This window comes from Hyla sarda, chromosome 1 (assembly GCF_029499605.1).
Source record: "Hyla sarda isolate aHylSar1 chromosome 1, aHylSar1.hap1, whole genome shotgun sequence".
Lineage (NCBI taxonomy): Eukaryota > Metazoa > Chordata > Amphibia > Anura > Hylidae > Hyla > Hyla sarda.
The window spans coordinates 42,738,247-42,762,868 of record NC_079189.1 but is presented as its reverse complement, the minus strand read 5'-3'; the positions used below and the strand labels follow the sequence as shown (position 1 = coordinate 42,762,868).

The window sequence follows — 24,622 nt, the reverse complement described above, 5'->3', positions numbered from 1 at the left end:
CCTGGCACAATGACCCGGTTTACCCTGCCCATGCCAGCCTTGCCCCCCTGTAGAAGTTTTCGCTCTTCGCCTCCACAGCTGCAGCCACTCCTCCAGTTTACTTTCCCTTTTCAGCCATGTCTAAGGGAGGAGGAGTAGGGGGGAGAATACATTGTATTTATTTCCCTGCTGTCTCCTCCTCTGTACACTCCAGCCCTGTGCGGCTGAAGGGACAGGCCTTCGCCATTGGCTGCCCTCCAGCCTCGCCTGCCCCTGATTGGCCGCCCCGGAATGCTCGTATGAGCTGATTGGTGGGCTGTTACCTTGTTTCATGTTTTCACAAGCCATAGCATAAACAGCTTGGATTCTACCCTCCAGGTGGAGATGCAAGGTTTGTTACATTTTGTTCCATTTCTTTGTATCCCTGCTGGGGGTAGTGACAGGCGGGGGGGCCAGGACCAGGGCTGGGGCTGGGGCTGCGTTGCCTTTCAGCCAAGGGAAGGGTATTGGGGAGGGGTGCCTTTGATCCCACGCTGGGTTCCTTTGAACAGAATCTGAAGGAGAGGAGGGTGGGATTGTTGGCTGCGTTCTTTGGGGGGGGGCTTCGCAGGTTAGGTCCCAGACATGTTCAGGGCTGTAGGTGTGCAGATCATCACGACGGGTGTGGGGGGGGGGGGGGGGGGGATTCGAGATCTATGTGCCTATATATAGTGCCCAAGTTTGGTGTTGGCATCACGTATACCCTAATTGTCGTATCAATTCATTACTACCCCCATCATGTCTTCCGGGAGATATTATACAGCTTTTATTTTTTTAACAACTTGTCATCTATTGAAGCGTCATGTTGGGTTACAATATAAGTCAATGCAGCCTATGGACTGGCATGCTGTGGTAAGAATGGCACCGCTGCCAACGCAGACTATTTATGGCATGCCGGGGACCACTGCCAACTAACAGATCGATCCCCTATCTCACTGTATTATATCTCGGGGCTGTATTGTTCCTAGACTGTACGTATGATTATTACTCTACGGCAGTGTTCCCCAAGTAGGATGCCTCCAGCTGTTGCGAAACAGCTGGAGGCACCCTGCTTGGGGAAACGCCGCTCTACGGCCATATTTCCGATACACATCAAGATGTTGTTTCCAGCAACAATCCGGTTTTAACCCTTCGTTCGATAGAAAGGTTGGCAACAGAGTCAGTGCCCCCACCCCACCCGCCAACACCTTCCCATTTCCAGTATCGGTGGTCTCCATCTGTGGACCCCCTAGATGCTGCAAAACTGCAACTCCCAGCATGCTGGGAGTTGTCATTTTGCAACAGCTGGAGGCACCTTGCTTGGGAAACGCTGCTTTATTGCCTTATATAGCATATTTCCAATACACGTCAAGATCCCAGCTCTTGCTGTTTTTTTGTAGCCATAATCCGGCTTTAACCCATCATGTCAGGTGGTGCCAAGCCAGAAAGGTTGGCAATTGAGTCAGTGCCCCCCATTCATCCCAGACAACACACCATTTCCAGTATCAGTGGTCTCGAAACTGTGAACCTCCAGCTGTTGCAACACTACAACTACCGGCATGCTGGAAGTTGTCGTTTTGCAACAGCTGGAGGTCCTCTCTTTGGAGCCCACTGCCCAAATCCCAAGCTGCTGCCCTTAACAATGACCACATCAGGGGTGCACACTATTCCATACAGCACATGGCGGGCAGCAGAGGGGGGTGGGCTTCTCCCTATGACTCCAGAATGATTGAGGTTGGCGACTGGAGGCAATTGTGCACTAGTCAGAATAGAATTCTCATGTGACAATCCAACCCACCCATGTTCATAAAACTCTCCGTAGGCCTCTACTATTTGCAGATGTAGCAGAGCCGAGTTTGTATGGGACTGCATCATTTGTGATTCAGCATTTATTTTTTCCCCTATCATAGTCAGTAGGTTAGACTACTGTGCTGCTTTGTTAATGCTCATTAAATCTTATTAACCAAAAAAGCAAACATCTGGACATGGCTGCAAAACCCCGGCATCAATACAGCCTAATCTAGTCGATTTTACCAGCAGCCCCATGTAAAAGTACTGATAGCCTATAAGGATATCACATAACAAACTCGGCTCTGCTGCATCCGTACAGTTCCTATCTGCTATGCAAACACGCGCTACACATCAAGGGTCGGGGGGGGGGGGGGGGGGGGGGTTTGCTTTGGCTTTGTTTCAGTATGCAGTGGATTTGGAATCTTCTGGCAGCCAAATAGTTAATCTCTTAGGCCCTTCGGCTTGCTGGAAGGCTGATCTGCGGCCATTGTAGAGCCGGCGATATTGTAATCAATTTGTTCCTGTTTCTCCGGCATCACTTTTGAGGCAAAGACAAAAGTCATTTCACTCTGGTACTAGAGAGAAATCAATGGGGCTTAGGAGAAATTGTTCTCTGCCGCATCCATGTTTATACCTAATGGTCAGAAATGGGGAAATGTGGTTTTTGTTTTCTAAAATAGACTAGCTTGCCACAAAAAAATTGAAAATAATAATATATATATTAGAAGCTCCACAATTGATCCCTTAGGGTGTGTTTGCTGCAGTATTTAAAGCCAAAGCCAGGGATAAATCATAAATGAATGTGATATATAGAGGAAAAACTATAGAGCAGCATGGAGGACATTCTAGAGCAGCACTGGGCAGTCTAACCTGTGAGATCTAATATTCATAAAAATATCCTGTATTCTTTCTGCAGTCTCTCTTCCTGCTTCTGGCTCTCTAGTCACATCCCTCTTCTTCTTCCTGTTCCTCCCTCCTCTCTACATAGATTTCTATGGGCAGCATCTAACTTACTTCTCGGGATGAAATTGAATAGTTTGCTGAGTGATAAGTTTAGGAGAGGGATGAAGAGACGGTGTAATAAAGAAAATTGTGATTCCTGCAGTGATTGGCTGAGCCGCGCACACCCTCTGCTCACCCTCTGCACACTCTCTACTATAGGGACAAAGTTTTCTCCATCCCCCCCTGGCAGGACACAAGTTTTTGCCATCCCCACTCCATGGACACAGGCAGGACACAAGTTGTCTTGCTCCCCGCTACCTCTGCACATCTCCCCGCCACTTAGACAGACTGTGGAACGCAGCTAGGAGTGCGCTCCACTGCCTTTCTACCACCCAAACGCACCACACATCTACCACTAGCCCACAAGCTGTTGCAAGGCTACAACCCTCAGCATGTCGTCACTGTAAGGGCATGCTGGGAAATGTAGTCTTGCAACACCTAGAGGGCAGCTGTTAGATGTGCGGCCCGGGTGGTAGAAAGGCTATGGAGCGCCCTTCTAGCTCCACAATCTGTCTAAGTAGCAGGGGGATGTGCAGAGGTAGCAAGGATGGAGAAAACTGTGTCCCCACAACCTAAGGGTGGGTGGAGGGTGTGCGAGGCTATTTGGAGCCCATGAAAAAAGAGGCATTTTTCTCTGATAAGATATGAGAAAGCTGGAAAAATATTTATTGTAAGGTTATGTTCCCCAAAAAAAGAAGTCTCTGTGTTTCCTCTATATATTTCCTTAATTTACGATTCGTCCCTGGCTCTGGCCTTAAAAACATTTATAAAAAAAAAACGACTGTGGGAACATAACCTTAGAATACATAGCTTAGTAGCTTCCTCATAGCCCGTCCTGTGATGTTAACTCACAACTGAGTAAAAGTCAGTAAGATTGGTGAAAAGCTTCACTGATCTGGTCTTTAAAGGAAAACTGTACGCTTTCTCCCCCTGCACTAACCAGCGGTACTGGCTGGTAGTGCGGGGGACGCTGATCATGTTCCAAAATGAGTATTTGGTCACCTACAAACAAGATTTCTGGCTCTCACAGACCTGTAACTTCTTCTTTAAGAGTCTCCTCTGTCCTCCACTCGTTACCTATATTAATGGCTCCTGTTTGAACTTGTTATTAGTATAAAAGACACCTGTCCACAACCTCAAACAGTCACACTCCAAACTCCACTATTTTTTGATTGAAAGAGCTTTATTTTCCGTTCAGTCATTACAAGTCGTACAATAAATTACAGTCACACAAAGCATGATAGTACAATACACAGCAAAGGTTCCCTAGGCTATACATCGCACACCATGCTACTCTAACATTCAGCTCAATCCTGCAATAGAAAAGCACAAGAGATCAAACAAAAACCAAATAATACAATCTGTGATCGGGGTAGGGGTGTGGGCGACTATGTGGGGGTAGGGAGGGGGCGGATCACAGGGCCAAACTGTGGGGCTGTATCTTCAGGGAGACATGGGAGAAGGAGAGGGGTCTTCACTCCTCTTCTTCCTCATCAACGGCCGAGCTGTCCATGATGGAATAGTCTCTAAGCAGGTTCTTGATGAACCTGCGGCAGTCCCGGACGGACATGTTTTCCCTGTTGATCACGAGGCGGTTCCTGGCAAGCCACACTGCGTCCTTAAAACAGTTCATAAGGCGCCAGGCCTCCTGGATGGCCTCCACGTCGTGGGTCCCAGGGAACAGGCCGTAAAGCACCGAATGGTACGATAGGCAGCTCCTGGGCACTGAGTCTCTGAGTTCCTGTTCTAGGGCGTCCAACAGACCCTGTGCAAAGGGGCACTGCCAAAACACGTGGAAAGATGTTTCCTCCACGTAGGGGCAACGGGGGCAGTACCGGGTCTTGCACAGGTTGCGGGCATGCATGAATGACCTGAGAGAGAGACCTCCCATGACGGCCATCCACGACAAGTCCTTGTGTCCATTGGTAAGCCGCTTTGAGGTCACATTGTTCCAAACTGTCTCTGCAGTGGCTGCGGGGAGTCCCGGAACCAGCTCGGTCGAGTCCTTAGCTCGGATGAGCTTGTGGATTGTCTTTGGCTTCCATAGGTCTGGTTTCAGTCCTTCCAGCTGGTGCTCCCTCACAAACCGGACAACATCCCCATAGAACCAGGGAGTGTTCCAGTTGTAAGGGATGGAGCTGTCCCACTTGTCCCAGCCCAGCTGTCTCCAGAGGGGCATGAGAAGCAAGCGAGACATGGACCTGCCCGCTGAGCCAGTCTTTTCTACAAGAGTCCGCTGCACCGTGACACATGCAAAGGAGGCCCTCAGCAGAGCGGGGATGTCGGGTATTCCCTTCCCACCCTTGCGGGGCTCCTTGTACATCACGGTCCTCTTGACTCTGTCCATTTTGCCCCAGACGAAGCCAAACACTGTCCGGGTGATGGCCTTGCAAACGGTGGTATGGGGAGGCCAGGCCTGTGCGGTATATTGGAGCACAGGCAAAACTTCACTCCGCAGGACAAGTGCCTTGCCTTCCATCGTGAGCTTTCTGGAGCTCCACAGTCCGATCTTCGAGTTTATCCTTCCTAGTCGGTCTTGCCAAGACTTAAGGGCCGCTCCTTCCTTCCCGAACCAGACTCCAAGAATTTGAATGAAGTCCGGCTTAACGGCAAAGGGGAAGGGGGCGGGAGAAGCCAGGTGCCATTCCCCGAAGAGCATGGCCTCCGACTTCCCGCAGTTGACTTTTGCCCCCGAAGCTCTGCCGAAGTCCTCGCAGGTCTGGACGAGTGCAGTCACCGAACGCTGGTCAGCGCAGAAGACGGTCACGTCGTCCATGTAGAGCGAGCACTTGACCTCGTGGCGATCTGGTCCTGGTGCGGTGATCCCTCTGATCTCTCCATTCTGCCGGATAGTCTCAGCGAAGAGCTCTATAACACAAACAAAAAGGAGAGGTGAAAGAGGGCAGCCTTGTCTAACCCCTGAAAGAATGGAAAAGGGGTCAGTCTTCCAGCCGTTCACCAACACCGTGCTGTAAATGTCAAAATACATAACGTTAACAAAAGAGCAAAACATCTTCCCCAGACCCAGCCTGCGCAAAACCCTGTCCATGAATGCGTGGGAGACACGGTCGAACGCCTTCTCCTGATCTAAGCTGACCAGGGCGGCGCGGCCCCCGCGGTCCTGGATGTAATGGACCGTGTCTCTCACAAGGGCAAGGCTGTCGGCAATCCTGCGGCCAGGAATGCTGCAGGTCTGGTCCGGATGGACGATCTGCCCCATGACAGGTTTCAGCCTGTTGGCCAGCACCTTGGCGAGGATCTTGTAGTCCACGTTCAGGAGAGAGATGGGACGCCAGTTTTTCAGGTCACATCTCTCCCCCTTCCGCTTATACAAGATCGTGATCATCCCTTCCCTCAACGACGGAGGCATTCTGCCCCCCACCACCATCTCCTCGTACACCTCCAACAGGTCCGGACAGATCAGGTCACCCAGCGCTACGTAGAGCTCGGCCGGGAGACCGTCACTGCCCGGGGTCCTGCCGGGCTTAAAGGATTTAGCGGCAGAGAGCAGCTCCCCCACCGTCAAGGGATCGTCCATAGCCGCCGCACCTGCGGGATCAACAACGTTAGTGACACCTGACAGGAACCTCTCGGCGGCTTCGGGGTCGGATGACTTGGGGGCGTAGAGGTTGCTGTAGAAGTCGTGGACGACCCCCATCACTTCCTCCTTGCCGCTCCTCATGTGTCCGGTCTCATCTCGTAGCTCAGTCAGGGGCGTGTGGCCGGCATGGAGCTTCCTGAAAAAGAAAGAGTTACATTTCTCACCCTTCTCCAGGTTCTCCACCTTGGAACGAAAGACGATTCGCTTGGATTCCTCCTCAAAGTGCCTTTTCAAGCTCTTTTTGGTCTCCTCCAGCTCCTCCCTGACGTCCCAGCCACACTGGAGCAGGTCCTGCAGGGACCGCAGCTCGCGCTGCAGTTTCCTCAAGTCCCACTTCTTCGCACACGCCTGTTGTCTGCCTTTTGCCTGAAAGAAACAACGGAATTCGACTTTAACATATTCCCACCAATCGCTGATGCACTTGAACAGACATTTGTCATTTCGCCATACAAGGTAAGCATCCCTAAGTTCCTCCATGACCTCCCTCTGCTCCAACAGGGCACAATTCAACTTCCAGGAGCCCGGGCCAGGTGGGAATCCATGGCCCAGAGTCCCCCGGAATCGAATGGCCCTGTGGTCAGAGAAGAAGCAGGGGACCATAGAGTACGACACCTTTCTGACTGCTCTCGAAGTGAAGATGAAGTCTATCCGAGAACGGAGCGAGCCATCGGGGCGGCTCCACGTATAGTTTACGGAGCCGTTCCCGATGGACCCGACAACGTCCTGCAAGGATGCCTCCGTCACCATCTCAATCAGCAGTTTAGACGTCACGTCCAGGTTGGCGGATGTGCCAGAACTGCGCCCGTCCACCTCAATGGGGCAGTTGAAGTCACCACCCAACACTACTGCTCTAGTGGTGGCGAGTTCAGCCCGCAGGGCCTGGAGAACTTCCAGTCGGACACTCCAAACTCCACTATGGCCAAGACCAAAGAGCTGTCAAAGGACACCAGAAACAAAATTGTAGACCTGCATCAGGCTGGGAAGACTGAATCTGCAATAGGCAAGCAGCTTGGTGTGAAGAAATCAACTGTGGGAGCAATTATTAGAAAATGGAAGACATACAAGACCACTGATGATCTCCCTCAATCTGGGGCTCCACGCAAAATCTCACCCTGTGGTGTCAAAATGATCACAAGAAAGGTGATCGAAAATCCCAGAACCACATGGAGGGACCTAGTGAATGACCTGCAGAGAGCTGGGACCAAAGTAACAAAGGCTACCATGAGTAACACACTATGCCGCCAGGGACTCAAATCATTCACTGCCAGACGTGTCCCCCTGCTTAAGCCAGTACATGTTCTGGCCCATCTGAAGTTAGCTAGAGAGCATTTGGATGATCCAGAAGAGTATTGGGAGAATGTCATATGGTCAGATGAAACCAAAGTAGAACTTTTTGTTAAAAACTCAACTCGTCGTGTTTGGTGGAGAAAGAATGCTGAGTTGCAAAACATCATGCTTTGGGGCTGTTTTTCTGCTAAGGGACCAGGACGACTGATCCGGGTAAAGGAAAGAATGAATGGGGCCATGTATCGTGAGATTTTGAGTGAAAACCTCCTTCCATCAGCAAAGGCATTGAGCATGAAACGTGGCTGGGTCTTTCAGCATGACAATGATCCCAAACACACTGCCCGGTCAATGAAGGAGTTGCTTCATAAAAAACATTTCAAGGTTCTGGAGTGGCCTAGCCAGTCTCCAGATCTCAACTCCATAGAAAACCTTTGGAGGGAGTTGAAAGTCCGTGTTGCCCAGCGATAGCCCCAAAACATCACTGCTCTAGAGGAGATTTGGATGGAGGAATGGGCCAAAATACCAGCAACAGTGTGTGAAAACCTTGTGAAAACTTACACAAAACATTTGACCTCTGTCATTGTCATCAAAGGGTGTATAACAAAGTATTGAGATGAACTTTTGGTATTGACCAAATACAAATTTTCCACCATAATTTGCAAATAAATTCTTTGCAAATCAGACAATGTGATTTTATGGATTTTTTTTCTCATTGTGTCTCTCATAGTTGAGGTATACCTATGATGAAAATTACAGGCCTCTCTCATATCTTATTAAGTGGGAGAACTTGCACAATTGGTGGCTGACTAAATACTTTTTTGCCTTACTGTAAGATACTTTGTAATGTATTTTATGAGAGAAAAATGCCTCTTTCCCCTTGGGTTTTTCCTTTAAACATATTTACTGCACTGCTTAAATCCATCATGAGAAGTAATGTAAAATGTTCCCCATAGAAATCTATGATGACGTGAGGGGGAGGGTACAAGAAAAGGAGGGGATGTACCTAGATCTTACAGTGAATATTAGATCTAACCCTTTTACTGCTCTATAATGTCCTCCATCCTGCCATTTCTTCTTTGATACGTAAAAAAGCAGGATTACCTCCTCTGGGCAATTGCAGTGGTTGGGATCCATGGTACAGGTTAGGCTCTACCCACTAGTCCAGGGACTACTGAAAATAAGAAATGGAGCTTGCAGAACAGAAATCAGATAACAAAAAAATCCTACAAGTTTCTTAAAGCATGCCTTCTCTTTCAAGTGAAACCTAGCAAGAAAATACATATTATAGATGCAGCTAGTATGGGGGCCTGGAGAGAGAAAGCCCTGGTCCTATCACCTTAGTTATTAGGTGGGAGAATAATCTGCGCAGCACTGCCAGCAAACAAGGGGTGTTGGGAAGCAGACCCTTCTGTTTCTGTCCTGGATTAATAAAAAACAAAAAAAACTAAGCACCATAGTAGGGGTCAATTTGAGAGACTGTAGGATAACAATGACACTTCCTTCCCCCTTCTACACATCCAGATAGCCCCTAATACAATGTAAAAGTCAATGGGAGCTTGTTGATTTAGGTGCCAATGTATTTCCACGATTGCTGGCATCACGTCCCTTGTTTACAAGTTGAGATGTGCGGCCAACAATGATTTTTAGGGTCACAGTGATCAGCCGTAGAACGAGCTTTTGCTCCAACTGTACCATCTAGAAAAAGTACTTCAAATGGATATTCCTGCCTAAGGGTCTATTCATATGGCAGTATTTCCACTTGAATTCCACCTTAAATTAAAGCCTGTAGACTTTTATGGGATTCCGCACTTTCGTTCACACTTCTGAATTTCCGCTTGCGGAATTCTGTAAGTGGAGTTCAGCAAGCAGAAATTCAGAAGTGTGAATGGGAGTGCGTAATCCCATAGAGGTCTATGGGCTTCAATTTGAGGCAAAATTCCACAAGTTGAAATTCTGCCGTGTGAATAGACCCTTAGGCTAGGTTCACACTGTGGAATTTCTGAGCCTAATTTCTGCCAGAGATCGAGTTGACAGCACTAGGACCGCGTGGACTACATTGCAGTCCCCATAGATGGCAATGCATTTCTGAGCAGATCTCCCAAAAGATCCACCCAGAAATGCATTGCAGTCTATGGGAGCAGCAATGCAGTGTGCTCGGTCCTAGCGCCTCCTGCTCATTCTCCGGCAGAAATTCAGAAAAGCAGAAAAGACTTCTTATCCCCTATCCTAAGGCTGGAATACCTTTTTGTACCCCTTTAAATCAACTGGTGCCAGAAAGTTAAACATATTTGTAAATTGCTTCTATTAAAAAATCTTAATCCTTCCTGTACTTATTAGCTGCTGAATACTACGGCGGAAACTCTTTTCTTTTTGAAACACAGAGCTGTCTGCCGATGTCACGAGCACAGTGCTCTCTGCTGACATCTCTGTCCATTTTAGGAACTGTCGAGAGCAGCATATGTTTGCTATGGGGATTTTCTCCTAGTCTGGACAGTATCAAAAATGGACAGAGATGTCAGCAGAGAGCACTGTGCTCGTGATGTCAGCAGACAGCTCTGTGTTTCAAACGGAAAATAATTTCCACTGTAGTTTTCAGCAGCTAATAAGTACATGAAGGATTAAGATTTTTTAATAGAAGTAATTTACAAATCTGTTTAACTTTCTGGCACCTGTTGATTTAAAAAAAAAAAAAAAAAAGTTTTCCACCATCCTACCCCTTTAAGGTGGCCATACATTTTCAATAACAGTTGTACAAAAGTTTGTCTGGCCGACCGTTATCTTTTCCGACCTCCACATACATGTGAATGTTCAGCATGGCCAACCATGTGTTGTCTATGGGGAGGGGTACATCCACAGCCAGACAGCGCTGGTTTTTCCCTCCCAGATCAATAGGGTCGGGTTGAAGAAATCCAACATGCTAGATCCTTCCCTTCACGGTCGGTGGAGAGTCTGGAGGCCGCCATACACCTTAGACAGGTGGCCAAACCAGCAGATTTGGCTGACTTTAGACCTATAAACATAAGATGGGTGTGAGCCAACAACAGTTGAGTTCAGCAACGTTAACCATTGTCTCCTCTACTTCCTTGACCATATTTTACCCATCTCACAATCCAATCTCATCAATTTTAACCCCCCAAAACCTTCTTCTTACAGACCATTCTCTAGCTGGGAGGCAGCTTGATGCAGCAGGAAGCCTCCCCATTTCTCTACAATGGAGACCAGGTAAGCCAAGCTTGACCTGCTTGTGAAAGCTGTCCCCCAGCTGAAGACTGGGGAGATGGACTCATGTTTTTTGTTTTGCTATGTGTGTATGGATTTTTTTTCTTCCTTCATTTTTATGGTTTAGTGTTCCTTTAAAGAACTTGAGCGTGGGTGTCTTTTAGCATTGCATGAGCTACACCTACTCAAGGAAGCTCTTTATCCCAGTCCAACTCATGAGAGCAGACGCTATTTTCATTACCATCACCAATAAATAAAAATGTTGAGGTTAATGTCCTATTAGATATACATATGCACGTACGCACACACAACAGTTTGGATCTGGCATATTCGAAATGACAGAATTGACAAACACAAGCTGCTTGACCATGTGGACTTGAAGTGAAATTTAAGCTGTAGATGATAGATTTATTGTCTCGGTTTGGAACATTTTAGCATTTCCAACAAGCTGACCTTGAAAGTCTCGACATTAGAAAGCCTTCAATAGCCAGCCGCATTGTTCACACACTGCTCCACATCTGCCTAACCTAAAACATGTATGAAATGAATTCTTTACAAACATTTATTGGTGATATATGTACTCAGAAAAGCTGGGTGACGTCCAAGGTGGCCAGCACCCAACTGGTAACTGCTAGAAGGTCTGTTCACTGTATGGTGTGGTCGGCAGAGCACATATGCTTCAATTGATACCATTGGGTTGTTGTTCTCAAAATTGGTGGTAAGGTGATGGCAGATATAAATGGTCTTAAAAGGTGTTATGTTTAGCATTTAGTGCTAATAATTGTTTGAATGTAGAGAATGATAAGGAGAAAACTAATTTATGAAACATTTTTTTCCACTGGTATGAAATCCAAAGGATTAAAGTACTGTTACGCCGAGCGCTCCGGGTCCCCGCTCCTCCCCGGAGCGCTCGCTACACTTCCCTCACTGCAGCGCCCCGGTCGGTTCCACGGACCCGGGGCGCTGCGTTACTACCTCCGGCCGGGATGCGATTCGCGATGCGGGTAGCGCCCGCTCGCGATGCGCACCCCGGCTCCCGTACCTTACTCGCTCCCCGTCAGTTCTGTCCCGGCGCGCGCGGCCCCGCTCCCTAGGGCGCGCGCGCGCCGGGTCTTTGCGATTTAAAGGGCCACTGCACCGCTGATTGGTGCAGTGGTTCCAATTAGTGTTTACACCTGTGCACTTCCCTATATCACCTCACTTCCCCTTCACTCCCTCGCCGGATCTTGTTGCCCTAGTGCCAGTGAAAGCGTTCCTTGTGTGTTCCTTGCCTGTGATTCCAGACCTTCTGCCGTTGCCCCTGACTACGATCCTTGCTGCCTGCCCCGACCTTCTGCTACGTCCGACCTTGCTTCTGTCTACTCCCTTGTACCGCGCCTATCTTCAGCAGCCAGAGAGGTTGAGCCGTTGCTAGGGGATACGACCTGGTCACTACCGCCGCAGCAAGACCATCCCGCTTTGCGGCGGGCTCTGGTGAAAACCAGTAGTGACTTAGAACCGATCCTCTAGCACGGTCCACGCCAATCCCTCTCTGGCACAGAGGATCCACTACCTGCCAGCCGGCATCGTGACAGTAGATCCGGCCATGGATCCCGCTGAAGTTCCTCTGCCAGTTGTCGCTGACCTCACCACGGTGGTCGCCCAGCAGTCACAACAGATTGCGCAACAAGGCCAACAGCTGTCTCAACTGACTGTTATGCTACAACAGTTACTACCACAGCTCCAGCAATCATCTCCTCCGCCAGCTCCTGTACCTCCTCCGCAGCGAGTGGCCGCTTCTGGAATACGACTATCCTTGCCGGATAAATTTGATGGGGACTCTAAGTTTTGCCGTGGCTTTCTTTCCCAATGTTCATTATACTTGGAGATGATGTCGGACCAGTTCCCCACTGAAAGGTCTAAGGTGGCTTTCGTAGTCAGCCTGCTGTCTGGAAAAGCCCTGGCTTGGGCCACACCGCTCTGGGACCGCAATGACCCCGTCACTGCCTCTGTACACTCCTTCTTCTCGGAAATTCGAAGTGTCTTTGAGGAACCTGCCCGAGCCTCTTCTGCTGAGCCTGCCCTGTTGAACCTGGTCCAGGGTAATTCTTCCGTTGGCGAGTATGCCGTACAGTTCCGTACCCTTGCTTCAGAATTATCCTGGAATAATGAGGCACTCTGCGCGACCTTTAAAAAAGGCCTATCCAGCAACATTAAAGATGTTCTGGCCGCACGAGAAATCCCTGCTAACCTACATGAACTCATCCATCTTGCCACTCGCATTGACATGCGTTTTTCCGAACGGCGTCAGGAGCTCCGCCAGGATATGGACTCTGTTCGCACGAGGCGTTTCTTCTCCCCGGCTCCTCTCTCCTCTGGTCCCCTGCAATCTGTTCCTGTGCCTCCCGCCGTGGAGGCTATGCAGGTCGACCGGTCTCGCCTGACACCCCAAGAGAGGACACGACGCCGCATGGAGAATCTCTGCCTGTACTGTGCTAGTACCGAACACTTCCTGAAGGATTGTCCTATCCGTCCTCCCCGCCTGGAAAGACGTCCGCTGACTCCGCACAAAGGTGAGACAGTCCTTGATGTCTACTCTGCTTCTCCACGTCTTACTGTGCCTGTGCGGATGTCTGCCTCTGCCTTCTCCTTCTCTGCTGTGGCCTTCCTGGACTCTGGATCTGCAGGAAATTTCATCTTAGCCTCTCTCGTCAACAGGTTCAACATCCCGGTGACCAGTCTCGCCAGACCCCTCTACATCAATTGTGTAAACAATGAAAGATTGGACTGTACTATACGTTTCCGCACGGAGCCCCTTCTAATGTGCATCGGATCTCATCACGAGAGGATTGAACTGTTGGTCCTCCCCAATTGCACTTCTGAAATCCTTCTTGGACTTCCCTGGCTTCAACTCCATTCCCCAATCCTGGATTGGTCCACTGGGGAGATCAAGAGTTGGGGGCCCTCTTGTTCCAAGGACTGCTTAAAACCGGTTCCCAGTAAACCTTGCCGTGTCCCTGTGCTTCCTCATGTAGCCGGTCTCCCTAAGGCCTATATGGACTTTGCGGACGTTTTTTGCAAAAAACAAGCTGAGACTCTACCTCCTCACAGGCCTTATGATTGTCCCATTGACCTCCTCCCGGGCACTACTCCACCCCGGGGCAGAATCTATCCTCTGTCCGTCCCAGAGACTCTTGCCATGTCTGAATACGTCCAAGAAAATTTAAAAAAGGGCTTTATCCGTAAATCCTCCTCTCCTGCCGGAGCCGGATTTTTCTTTGTGTCCAAAAAAGATGGCTCTCTACGTCCTTGCATTGACTACCGCGGTCTTAATAAAATCACGGTTAAGAACCGCTACCCCCTACCCCTCATCTCTGAACTCTTTGATCGTCTCCAAGGTGCCCATATTTTTACCAAACTGGACTTAAGAGGTGCTTATAATCTCATCCGCATCAGAGAGGGGGATGAATGGAAAACGGCATTTAACACCAGAGATGGACACTTTGAGTATCTGGTCATGCCCTTTGGTCTATGCAACGCCCCTGCCGTCTTCCAAGACTTTGTTAATGAAATTTTTCGTGATCTACTATACTCCTGTGTTGTTGTATATCTGGACGATATCCTGATTTTTTCTGCCAATCTTGAAGAACACCGCCAGCATGTCCGTATGGTTCTTCAGAGACTTCGTGATAATCAACTCTATGCCAAAATAGAGAAATGTCTGTTTGAATGCCAATCTCTTCCTTTTCTAGGATACTTGGTCTCTGGCCAGGGACTACAAATGGACCCAGATAAACTCTCTGCCGTCTTAGATTGGCCACGCCCCTCCGGACTCCGTGCCATCCAACGTTTTTTGGGGTTCGCCAATTATTACAGGCAATTTATTCCACATTTTTCTACCATTGTGGCTCCTATTGTGGCTTTAACAAAAAAAAATGCCGATCCCAAGTCTTGGCCTCCTCAAGCGGAAGACGCCTTTAAACGACTCAAGTCTGCCTTTTCTTCGGCTCCCGTGCTCTCCAGACCTGACCCATCTAAACCCTTCCTATTGGAGGTTGATGCCTCCTCAGTGGGAGCTGGAGCTGTCCTTCTACAAAAAAACTCTTCCGGGCATGCTGTTACTTGTGGTTTTTTTTCCAGGACCTTCTCTCCGGCGGAGAGGAACTACTCCATCGGGGATCGAGAGCTTCTAGCCATTAAATTAGCACTTGAGGAATGGAGGCATCTGCTGGAGGGATCAAGATTTCCAGTTATTATTTACACCGATCACAAGAACCTCTCCTACCTCCAGTCTGCCCAACGGCTGAATCCTCGTCAGGCCAGGTGGTCTCTGTTCTTTGCCCGATTTAATTTTGAAATTCACTTTCGGCCTGCTGATAAAAACATTAGGGCCGATGCTCTCTCTCGTTCCTCAGATGCCTCTGAAATTGAACTCTCTCCTCAACACATCATTCCTCCTGACTGCCTGATTTCCACTTCTCCAGCCTCCATCAGGCAAACTCCTCCAGGAAAGACCTTTGTTTCTCCACGCCAACGCCTTGGGATCCTCAAATGGGGTCACTCCTCCCATCTCGCAGGTCATGCGGGCATCAAGAAATCTGTGCAACTCATCTCTCGCTTCTATTGGTGGCCGACTCTAGAGACTGATGTGGTGGACTTTGTGCGAGCCTGCACTATCTGTGCCCGGGATAAGACTCCTCGCCAGAAGCCCGCTGGTTTTCTTCATCCTCTACCTGTCCCCGAACAACCTTGGTCTCTGATTGGTATGGATTTTATTACTGACTTACCCCCATCCCATGGCAACACTGTTATTTGGGTGGTCGTTGATCGATTCTCCAAAATGGCACATTTCATCCCTCTTCCTGGTCTTCCTTCAGCGCCTCAGTTGGCTAAACAATTTTTTGTACACATTTTTCGTCTTCACGGGTTGCCTACACAGATCGTCTCGGATAGAGGCGTCCAATTTGTGTCTAAATTCTGGAGGGCTCTCTGTAAACAACTCAAGATTAAATTAAATTTTTCTTCTGCATACCATCCTCAATCCAATGGACAAGTAGAGAGAATTAACCAGATCTTGGGTGACTATTTACGACATTTTGTTTCCTCCCGCCAGGATGACTGGGCAGATCTTCTACCTTGGGCCGAATTCTCGTATAATTTCAGAATCTCTGAATCTTCCTCCAAATCTCCGTTTTTCGTGGTGTACGGCCGTCACCCTCTTCCCCCCCTCCCTACCCCCTTGCCCTCTGGTCTGCCCGCTGTGGATGAAATTTCTCGTGATCTTTCCACCATATGGAAAGAGACCCAAAATTCTCTCTTACAGGCTTCTTCTCGCATGAAGAGATTCGCAGATAAGAAAAGAAGAGCTCCTCCCATTTTTTCCCCTGGAGACAAGGTATGGCTCTCCGCTAAATATGTCCGTTTCCGTGTCCCGAGTTATAAGTTGGGACCACGCTATCTTGGTCCTTTTAAAGTTTTGTGTCAAATTAATCCTGTCTCTTACAAACTTCTTCTTCCTCCTTCTCTTCGTATCCCTAATGCCTTTCACGTCTCTCTTCTTAAACCTCTCATCCTCAACCGTTTTTCTCCTAAATCTGTTCCTCCCACTCCTGTTTCCGGCTCCTCGGACATCTTCTCTGTCAAAGAGATTTTGGCCTCTAAAAAGGTCAGGGGAAGAACTTTTTTTTTAGTGGATTGGGAGGGTTGTGGTCCAGAAGAGAGGTCCTGGGAACCTGAGGACAATATCCTGGACAAAAGTCTGATCCTCAGGTTCTCAGGCCCCAAGAAGAGGGGGAGACCCAAGGGGGGGGGTACTGTTACGCCGAGCGCTCCGGGTCCCCGCTCCTCCCCGGAGCGCTCGCTACACTTCCCTCACTGCAGCGCCCCGGTCGGTTCCACGGACCCGGGGCGCTGCGTTACTACCTCCGGCCGGGATGCGATTCGCGATGCGGGTAGCGCCCGCTCGCGATGCGCACCCCGGCTCCCGTACCTTACTCGCTCCCCGTCAGTTCTGTCCCGGCGCGCGCGGCCCCGCTCCCTAGGGCGCGCGCGCGCCGGGTCTTTGCGATTTAAAGGGCCACTGCACCGCTGATTGGTGCAGTGGTTCCAATTAGTGTTTACACCTGTGCACTTCCCTATATCACCTCACTTCCCCTTCACTCCCTCGCCGGATCTTGTTGCCCTAGTGCCAGTGAAAGCGTTCCTTGTGTGTTCCTTGCCTGTGATTCCAGACCTTCTGCCGTTGCCCCTGACTACGATCCTTGCTGCCTGCCCCGACCTTCTGCTACGTCCGACCTTGCTTCTGTCTACTCCCTTGTACCGCGCCTATCTTCAGCAGCCAGAGAGGTTGAGCCGTTGCTAGGGGATACGACCTGGTCACTACCGCCGCAGCAAGACCATCCCGCTTTGCGGCGGGCTCTGGTGAAAACCAGTAGTGACTTAGAACCGATCCTCTAGCACGGTCCACGCCAATCCCTCTCTGGCACAGAGGATCCACTACCTGCCAGCCGGCATCGTGACAAGTACATTTTCCATGTCTAACCCAGGAAGAAGTGCATCACCACTTTAAAGTAGACTACATAGCATTCACCCCTGTATTCCAAGGGACTTAAGTAACATAATAGACTCACCTCTGTTTTCTAAGGGAGTTAAGTAACATAATAGACTCACCCCTGTATTTTTAGGGCATTAAGTAACATAATACACTCACCCCTGTATTTTTAGGGCGTTAAGTAACATAATAGACTCACCCCTGTATTCTAAGCTAGTTAAAGGGGTACTCCGGTGCTTAGACATCTTATCCCCTATCCAAAGGATAGGGGATAAGATGCCTGATCGCAGGAGTCCCGCTGCTTGGGACCCCCGTGATCTTGCACGCGGCACCACGTTTGTAATCAGTCCCCGGAGCGTGTTCGCTCTGGGACTGATTACCGGCTACTACAGGGCAGGCGGCGTGTGACGTCGCGCCCCCGCCCCCGTGTGATGGATGTCACGCTCCACCCCTCAATGCAAGCCTACGGGAGGGGTCGTGATAGCTGTCACGCCCCCTCCCGTAGGCTTGCATTGAGGGGGTGGAGCGTGACATCAGACGGGGGCGGGGGCGTGACGTCACACGCCGCCCGCCCTGTAGTCGCCGGTAATCAGTCTCGGAGCGAACACAATCCGGGGACTGATTACAAACGGGGTGCCGCGTGCAAGATCACGGGGGTCCCTAGCTGCGGGACTCCCGCGATTAGGCATCTTATCCCCTATCCTTTGGATTGAGAATAAGATGTCTAAGCACCGGAGTATCCCTTTAAGTAACATAATAGACTCACCCCTGTAATCTAAGGGAGTTAAGTAACATAATAAACTCGCCCCTCTATTCTAAGGGAGACAACTGCTGCCAAAGCAAATATGATCATGGTGTGCATCTTTTCCCCTTTTGATTAACCCCATGCCAAAAACATAATTCTATTATGATACCAAAACCTAGTCAAGACCATACATGGAATATTGTATGGTATTAATTCTGATTAACTTCTCCACCATGTTTTTTTTTTTTTCTTCTGGATCAACATAGGCTGGACTGGATGGACGTCTTTTTCAGCCTTACAAACCATGTTACTATGTCTGCTGTTATTTTTTGGTAATGTAAATAGACAGCATTGGGTATTTTCACACTTAGGGTAGGTCCTTCAAACTTTTCAAGTAAATGGCGACCAACATCCCTATTCTGAGGCTTCCTTTGTCCCTGCTCGTTTATGTTCCTCTGGTTCCAACAATAATGTGTCCACTTGTGTGACCCCTTCAATGGTCAAGTGTTGTGTCTTCAGTGCTGGATGCCAGAGGGGGACCAGGGCCAAGAAGTTTCTCCGCCAACCATATACAAGCACAGTGAGACAATATTTATGCCATTAAATTGCTGTAATATAATGCATAGATATGAATAATAATGAACACATTCTCAGATCAGCATTCTGTTGTTAATAATATAAAGCATATGTGCCTACTGTCCTGAAGAGTCTTGCGTCATTTTTCTGGAAGAGTAGACTATTCTCCTGGATCATCCTTGGTTCATTGGTTACTAAGGGGGAGATTTAATAAAACCTGTCCAGAGGAAAATTTGCTGTGTTGCCCATAGCAACCAATCAGATCGCTTCTTTCATTTTTGAAAAGTCCTCTGAATAATGAAAGAAGCGATCTGATTGGTTGCTATGGGCAACTCAGCATCTTTTCCTCTGGACAGGTTGTGATAAATCTCCCCCTAAATGATTACTGTCCACCAATGTCCACCAATGTCCACCCCCATGTCCTTTTCGGTAGAAGTTGTTATTCCTAAGTCTTATGTTCTAAATAGTAATATCTTCCACGAAAAGGACTTGGTGGGACTGGTGGACAGTAAACTCAACTTTAGTGACCAGTGCCAGGCAGCTGCTGCCAAGGCTAAGAAAGTCATGGGATGTATCAAGAGAGGCATAGAGGCTCAGGACAGGGACATAGTTTTGCCTCTGTATAAATCATTAGTCAGACCACATATGGAGCATGGCTGAACTGGAGAGGGTGCAGAGGAGGGCGACAAAGATAATTGATGGTATGGGAGAATTACAGGATCAAGACAGGTTATCAAGCTTCGGGATATTTAGTTTAGAGAAAATACGTTTTTGGGGAATGAATGGACAGTACAGAGATCTTTCTAGTGATCTTTTTATACCTAGGCCGGTAACCATGACAAGGGGGCATTCACTACGTCTAGAGGAAAGAAGGTTTCACAATCATCGCAGACAGAGATTCTTTACTGTAAGAGCAGTGAGACTATGGAACTCTTTGCCCCATGACTTAAAGCGCAACTGTCATGAGTTTTTAGCCCTCCAGACTACTACAATGTTGTTACAGATGTCCATAATGTGAGTGTAACTATACCTTTATGGGTTTTCCTCCTTCTTTTATAACTTATAAAATACATTTATCCAGCAGTGGGGCACAGTCGGATAGGCATGCCTTGGCATTCGCAAAGCCCCGCCGCCGCCGCGCCTATCCTCTCCTTTCAGCGCTTGGATTGCTGTGTAGTAGACAGACAGAGCGTATCCACAGCGTATGCGCCCCTCCTGACGTGCGCGCGCCACCGCCCTGCATGGACAGAGCGTGCGCTCACTCCAACTGCTTATGCGCTCACTGCGCAGGTGCAGTACTAGAGGAAGGGAGGGGCGCATGCGCTGCATCTTACTACACAGCGGTCCCAGCTCTGAAAGGAGAGGATAGGCATGACGGCGGCGGGGCTTTGCGAACCCCAAGCCACGCCTATCCGACTGTGCCTGACCGCTGGATAAATGTATTTTATCTATATATATATAAAACTCTGTGTGTGTGTATATATGTATGTTCCACAAAAACTTCCAAACGGCTAAAGATATTAACATGAAACTTGGCCACGTGTTACTTATATGTGAACAACAAACATAGGATAGGTGATTTAACCCTTACTCACCCCAATTTGCCAGGGGCAGGGTTTATGTTTAAAGTCCCATACAAGTCAATGGAAAATATATGTCACTGCATAACTTCCAAATGGCTGGAGATATTTTGATAATACTTGGTCACATGTTACTTATATGTCCACTTAAAATCTAGGATAGTTAATTTAACCCTTAACTACCCCATTTGTGAGGGTCGGGGTTTTTGTTTAAAGTCCCATGCAAATCAATGGGAAATGTATGTGCCCACATAACTTCCACATGGCTGGAGATATTTCAATACCTGGTACACATATTAGAGGTCGAGATAGGAGGTCGAGATAGGAGGTCGGGATAGGAGGTCGGGATAGGAGGACGGGATAGGGGGTTGAGATAGGAGGACGGGATAGGGGGTCGAGATAGGAGGTCGGGTATAAGGACGGGATATGAGGATGGGATATGGGGTTGGGATATGACAACAATATACAGGGATGGGATTTGAAGTCAAAAGCTTCCTACTTTGTTGATTTTCTTCCCCAACAAGGATGAGGAAGGAAAACCGGGCAACACCGGGTACTCAGCTAGTAAGTTATAAAAGAAGGAGGAAAAGCGATAAAGGTATGGTTACACTCACATTATGGACATCTGTAACAACATTGTAGTCTGGAGGGCTAAAAACTCATGACAATTCTGCTTTAATAAACAAGTTCAAGTGGGGCCTAGATAAATATAATATTACGGGTTATGGATACTAGATTTATGGGGACAGAACGTTGATCCAGGGATTTATTCGCATGCCATATTGGAGTCGGGAAGGAATTTTTCCTCTGTTGTAGAACAATTGGCATCAGCCTCATGTTTTTTTTTTTTTTTTTTTGCCATCCTCTGGATCAATACAGTAGGGTTTTAGGTTGAACTTGAAGGACTCTTGTCTTCTTCTTAATCTTACAAACTATGTAACTATGATGGCGGCGGGGACTAGCCTACTAGATTTACAGAAATTATGTGCCACATTATCATCTTGAAGAAATTTTCTAAAATATGTATGGTATAAAAAAACTCCTTCTGCACTGTGTGAGCAGCAGGACTTGTGGCCTCCAAGTCAGACGTGCTTCTTGTCGTTCCCCTTATTTAACGCCTGGGCGTAAGAACTGCAAGTATTACAGAGAGTTGTTCCTGCAACTAGAAATCTACATTAAAGTCAGTGCGTATCCGCCTGCTGGCTCCGGGAGTGAGGCTTAACCTTTGGAAATGTGCAGCTTTATAATGTGCTATGCTCCTTCCTCAGAGCTGTTTTTAGCGACTTTACAGCTCCCAGACAGATGGTGATATTTGGTTTCTTGACAGTTTTAATGAATTTTGATAGAAACGATAAGAACATTTGCTTCACTTAGTAAACTTCCTCTCCTGGCTCATAATTAATGGAACGCTCTTTGAAGTTTGCCTCATAGGTGCAAGGATGAGTAGAACGGATGGATGGGGGGGGGGGGGGGGGGTTTGGGAGATAGCCGGCCGTGAGTCAGGGCATAAAAACCTTTACCGTCTGCAAATGATAACAGATATTGGTCTCTGCGTGTTCACTATTTGCTTTACTGTGTATGTAGAGTCTACCACTTTATTTATTATGTACACAAAGCCAATAAGAAGGAAGGAAACCCTAATTTTTCTAGAATAGAGCAATACATCTTGAGTATATTTTTCTTTTACCCCACCAAAGACATGCAGGGATCCTTTGGATTGAAGATAACTAAAGGTACCCGAAGGTTGGGCCAACAACTATCTCTCCTTATCCCCCATAGATGTGAACTCAGAATGGAGAGAGAAGCAGCGATCTCTACACAAACAAAAGGATTAAGCAGCTAACATCCAACCTGCCCGCCCTTCTCTGAGTTGGGAGACCCTGATATACATTAGACCAGTCCTCCCGAAATCATTGATTTTGGCCATATATATTTTTTCATGTGTATGAGAGCCTTAAAGGAGTATTCCGGCCCTAAGACATCTTATCCCTATCCACTGGGGACCCCCATAATCTCTCATGCAGCACCCACTTGTCTCAGCTGCACGGAGTGATGATCGCTCCGTGTCTGAAGACTCACAACCCCGGGGCCAGAGTATTGTGACGTCACAACTCAGCCGCCTTGACACATGCCCCGCCCCCTCAATGGGGGCATGACGACCCCTCAATGCAAGTCTATGGGAGGCGGCGTGATGGCCATCATGCCCCTCCCATAGGCCTGCATTGAGTGGGTGGGGCGTGATGTCACAAGGGGGCGGAGTTGTGACATCACGACACTCCCGCCCCGGGTTGTGAGTCTTCAGACATGGAGCGATCATCGCTTTGTGCAGCTGAGACAGGTGGGTGCTGCATGAGAGATTGCGGGGGTCCCCAGCGGCGGGACCCCCGTGATCAGACATCTTATCCCCTATCCTTTGGATAGGGAATAAGATGTTTTAGGGCCAGAATACCCCTTTAAAGGTGACCCTACACACTGTAATGGGCAATGGGTAACCACTCACTATTCCACCTTACTTTGGCTCACTCTTGAGGTGGTTGTCTAGGTAGTCTCTTGGTTTTTATCCTTTAACTTTCTTCTATGAGGATCTGGTCTTTACTGTAGTGGGCTACCAGGTTGCTACCTCTGGCAGTGGTCTATGTATATGTGGTGGCAAGGGCGCCAAGACACTCCAGCATCAAGGTAACAGGCAGAGATGTGTCCAGGTACTGGCTAAGGTCATGGGTCATTGTACATACATGATCAGGTATAGGCAAACAGATCAGGCTTTGGCAGCACAGGTTTGTAGTTGATCAGGATCCTTATTGCTCAGACAAGTAGTTAATAGTGGCCTGATATAGCTGGGAATGAGAGGTGATTGAAGGAGGATGGATTTGGGTATGGGCCCTGGCCCTCTTAAAAACAAAGACAATGTCATGCACACCTTATGGCCAGGTACAGGAAACTGCAGCATCATGGTAATCTGGCAGTGGTGTCGACCAGGCAGAGCAGTATGTCATTGGCAGCGCACCATTGGCTTTACACGTTAGATAAAAGATGGCAAAAGCCACTCATTTCAGCTGAATTGCCCAGGTATATAGGTGTCCAAATTCCCCCTCAACTGCAAATTCAGGAGAAGGAAGACCAAAACTCACCCTTGTTCCAAAGAGGGTAGTAAGGCAGTGAGTTTTTTTTCGACTTTACCCCATTGAAATAAATAATAAATGGTGCAATTGGGAGAAACTGTGTTGGCTGAATGCTTGGTTGGCTCACAATTGACCAGGTCTTCTGTACTCAAGATATATCGAGAATGGAGGTACCCACATCTATGATGGTCATGGCCGAAGCTTAGGGGCTGCAGCGGTTGTAGAAGCACCCTGCTCATGGTGCCTGAGAAGGCCCAAAAGCTCTATGTGTCAAATAAGGAGATACCTATACTATAAATGGCACATAGTAAGTGGGGACTCAGGGGCCTCAGGTTACACTTCTCATGTTCCCAGCGGTGAACAAGACTAATGAATCACCATTTTAAAGTGATAATTGTACTCCTATCTGGAGGCGGTATTGCACCTCTCCTGAGATTGAGCAGTGTCACCATATGCTCCAATTGGGACATTTAGTTGCCATGGAACCTAGAATGGTAAGGCCATTAATAAAGAAGTAAAATGAAGGATAAATGAGGGAGGTCGGCAGAATGCTATTTTTTTATTCACAGAAACAGATATTCTGTGCTGCAAAATGCTTAAGACGTAATCTAAAAAACATTATATACAATCATACAAGTATTAGTTTCTGTATGTATTTTTTATGTTAATGGTTTCAATTTTTTATGTTACCATCCACATAACAAATATTTACTATATGCTTATACGATGGATGATATGGTTGGAGGCATCCATTAGTTATATGTTGTGAAATCTACCTGCTATTAACCAACAATGTTTATAGTCCTACTGTATTTTTAGGGAGCTCGTAAAGTTAGGACAGTAAAGCAGATTACTGCTGGACCCATTAGATTATTGTTGGCCAAACCTGTGGACCAGCCAGGGGGGTGGTCTCCCAACTCTCCAGTGACAGATGATGTTGAGGGACAGAAGGATTGGGTAATTGGATTACAGTTGTTCTCATTAGAGATAAGACTCCAACAGAGGAGTCTGGCAGTGGCTTACCCCCCCCCTTCTCCACACATGTATGATAGACCAACTTGCACGTGAATTGGCGATCGAGTCGACAGATATCTGTCGATAGAACGAACGAATCTAAGATGTATGGTTAGTTGAATACTATACATACAGATAAGTTTTTTTTTTTTTTTTACT

At 48.0% G+C, this 24,622-nt stretch overlaps 1 protein-coding gene across 10 annotated transcripts in view; it reads left to right on the top strand.

The window, feature by feature from the left end:
- Nucleotides 1-24,622, top strand: part of CTBP1 (C-terminal binding protein 1) — a 659,916-nt gene that overhangs the window by 419,572 nt on the left and 215,722 nt on the right. For 5 of the 10 annotated variants that reach the window (XM_056554666.1, XM_056554659.1, XM_056554660.1 and 2 more), the window contains one exon: nucleotides 10,832-10,900. The exons of 2 other annotated variants lie outside the window; for them this stretch is intronic. In XM_056554666.1, the coding sequence (XP_056410641.1) occupies nucleotides 10,832-10,900 (69 nt within the window). Of the gene's footprint in view, nucleotides 1-213; nucleotides 371-10,831; nucleotides 10,901-24,622 lie in introns of those variants that run through there. 3 more of the 10 variants (XM_056554717.1, XM_056554716.1, XM_056554770.1) reach the window with 2 other exon arrangements.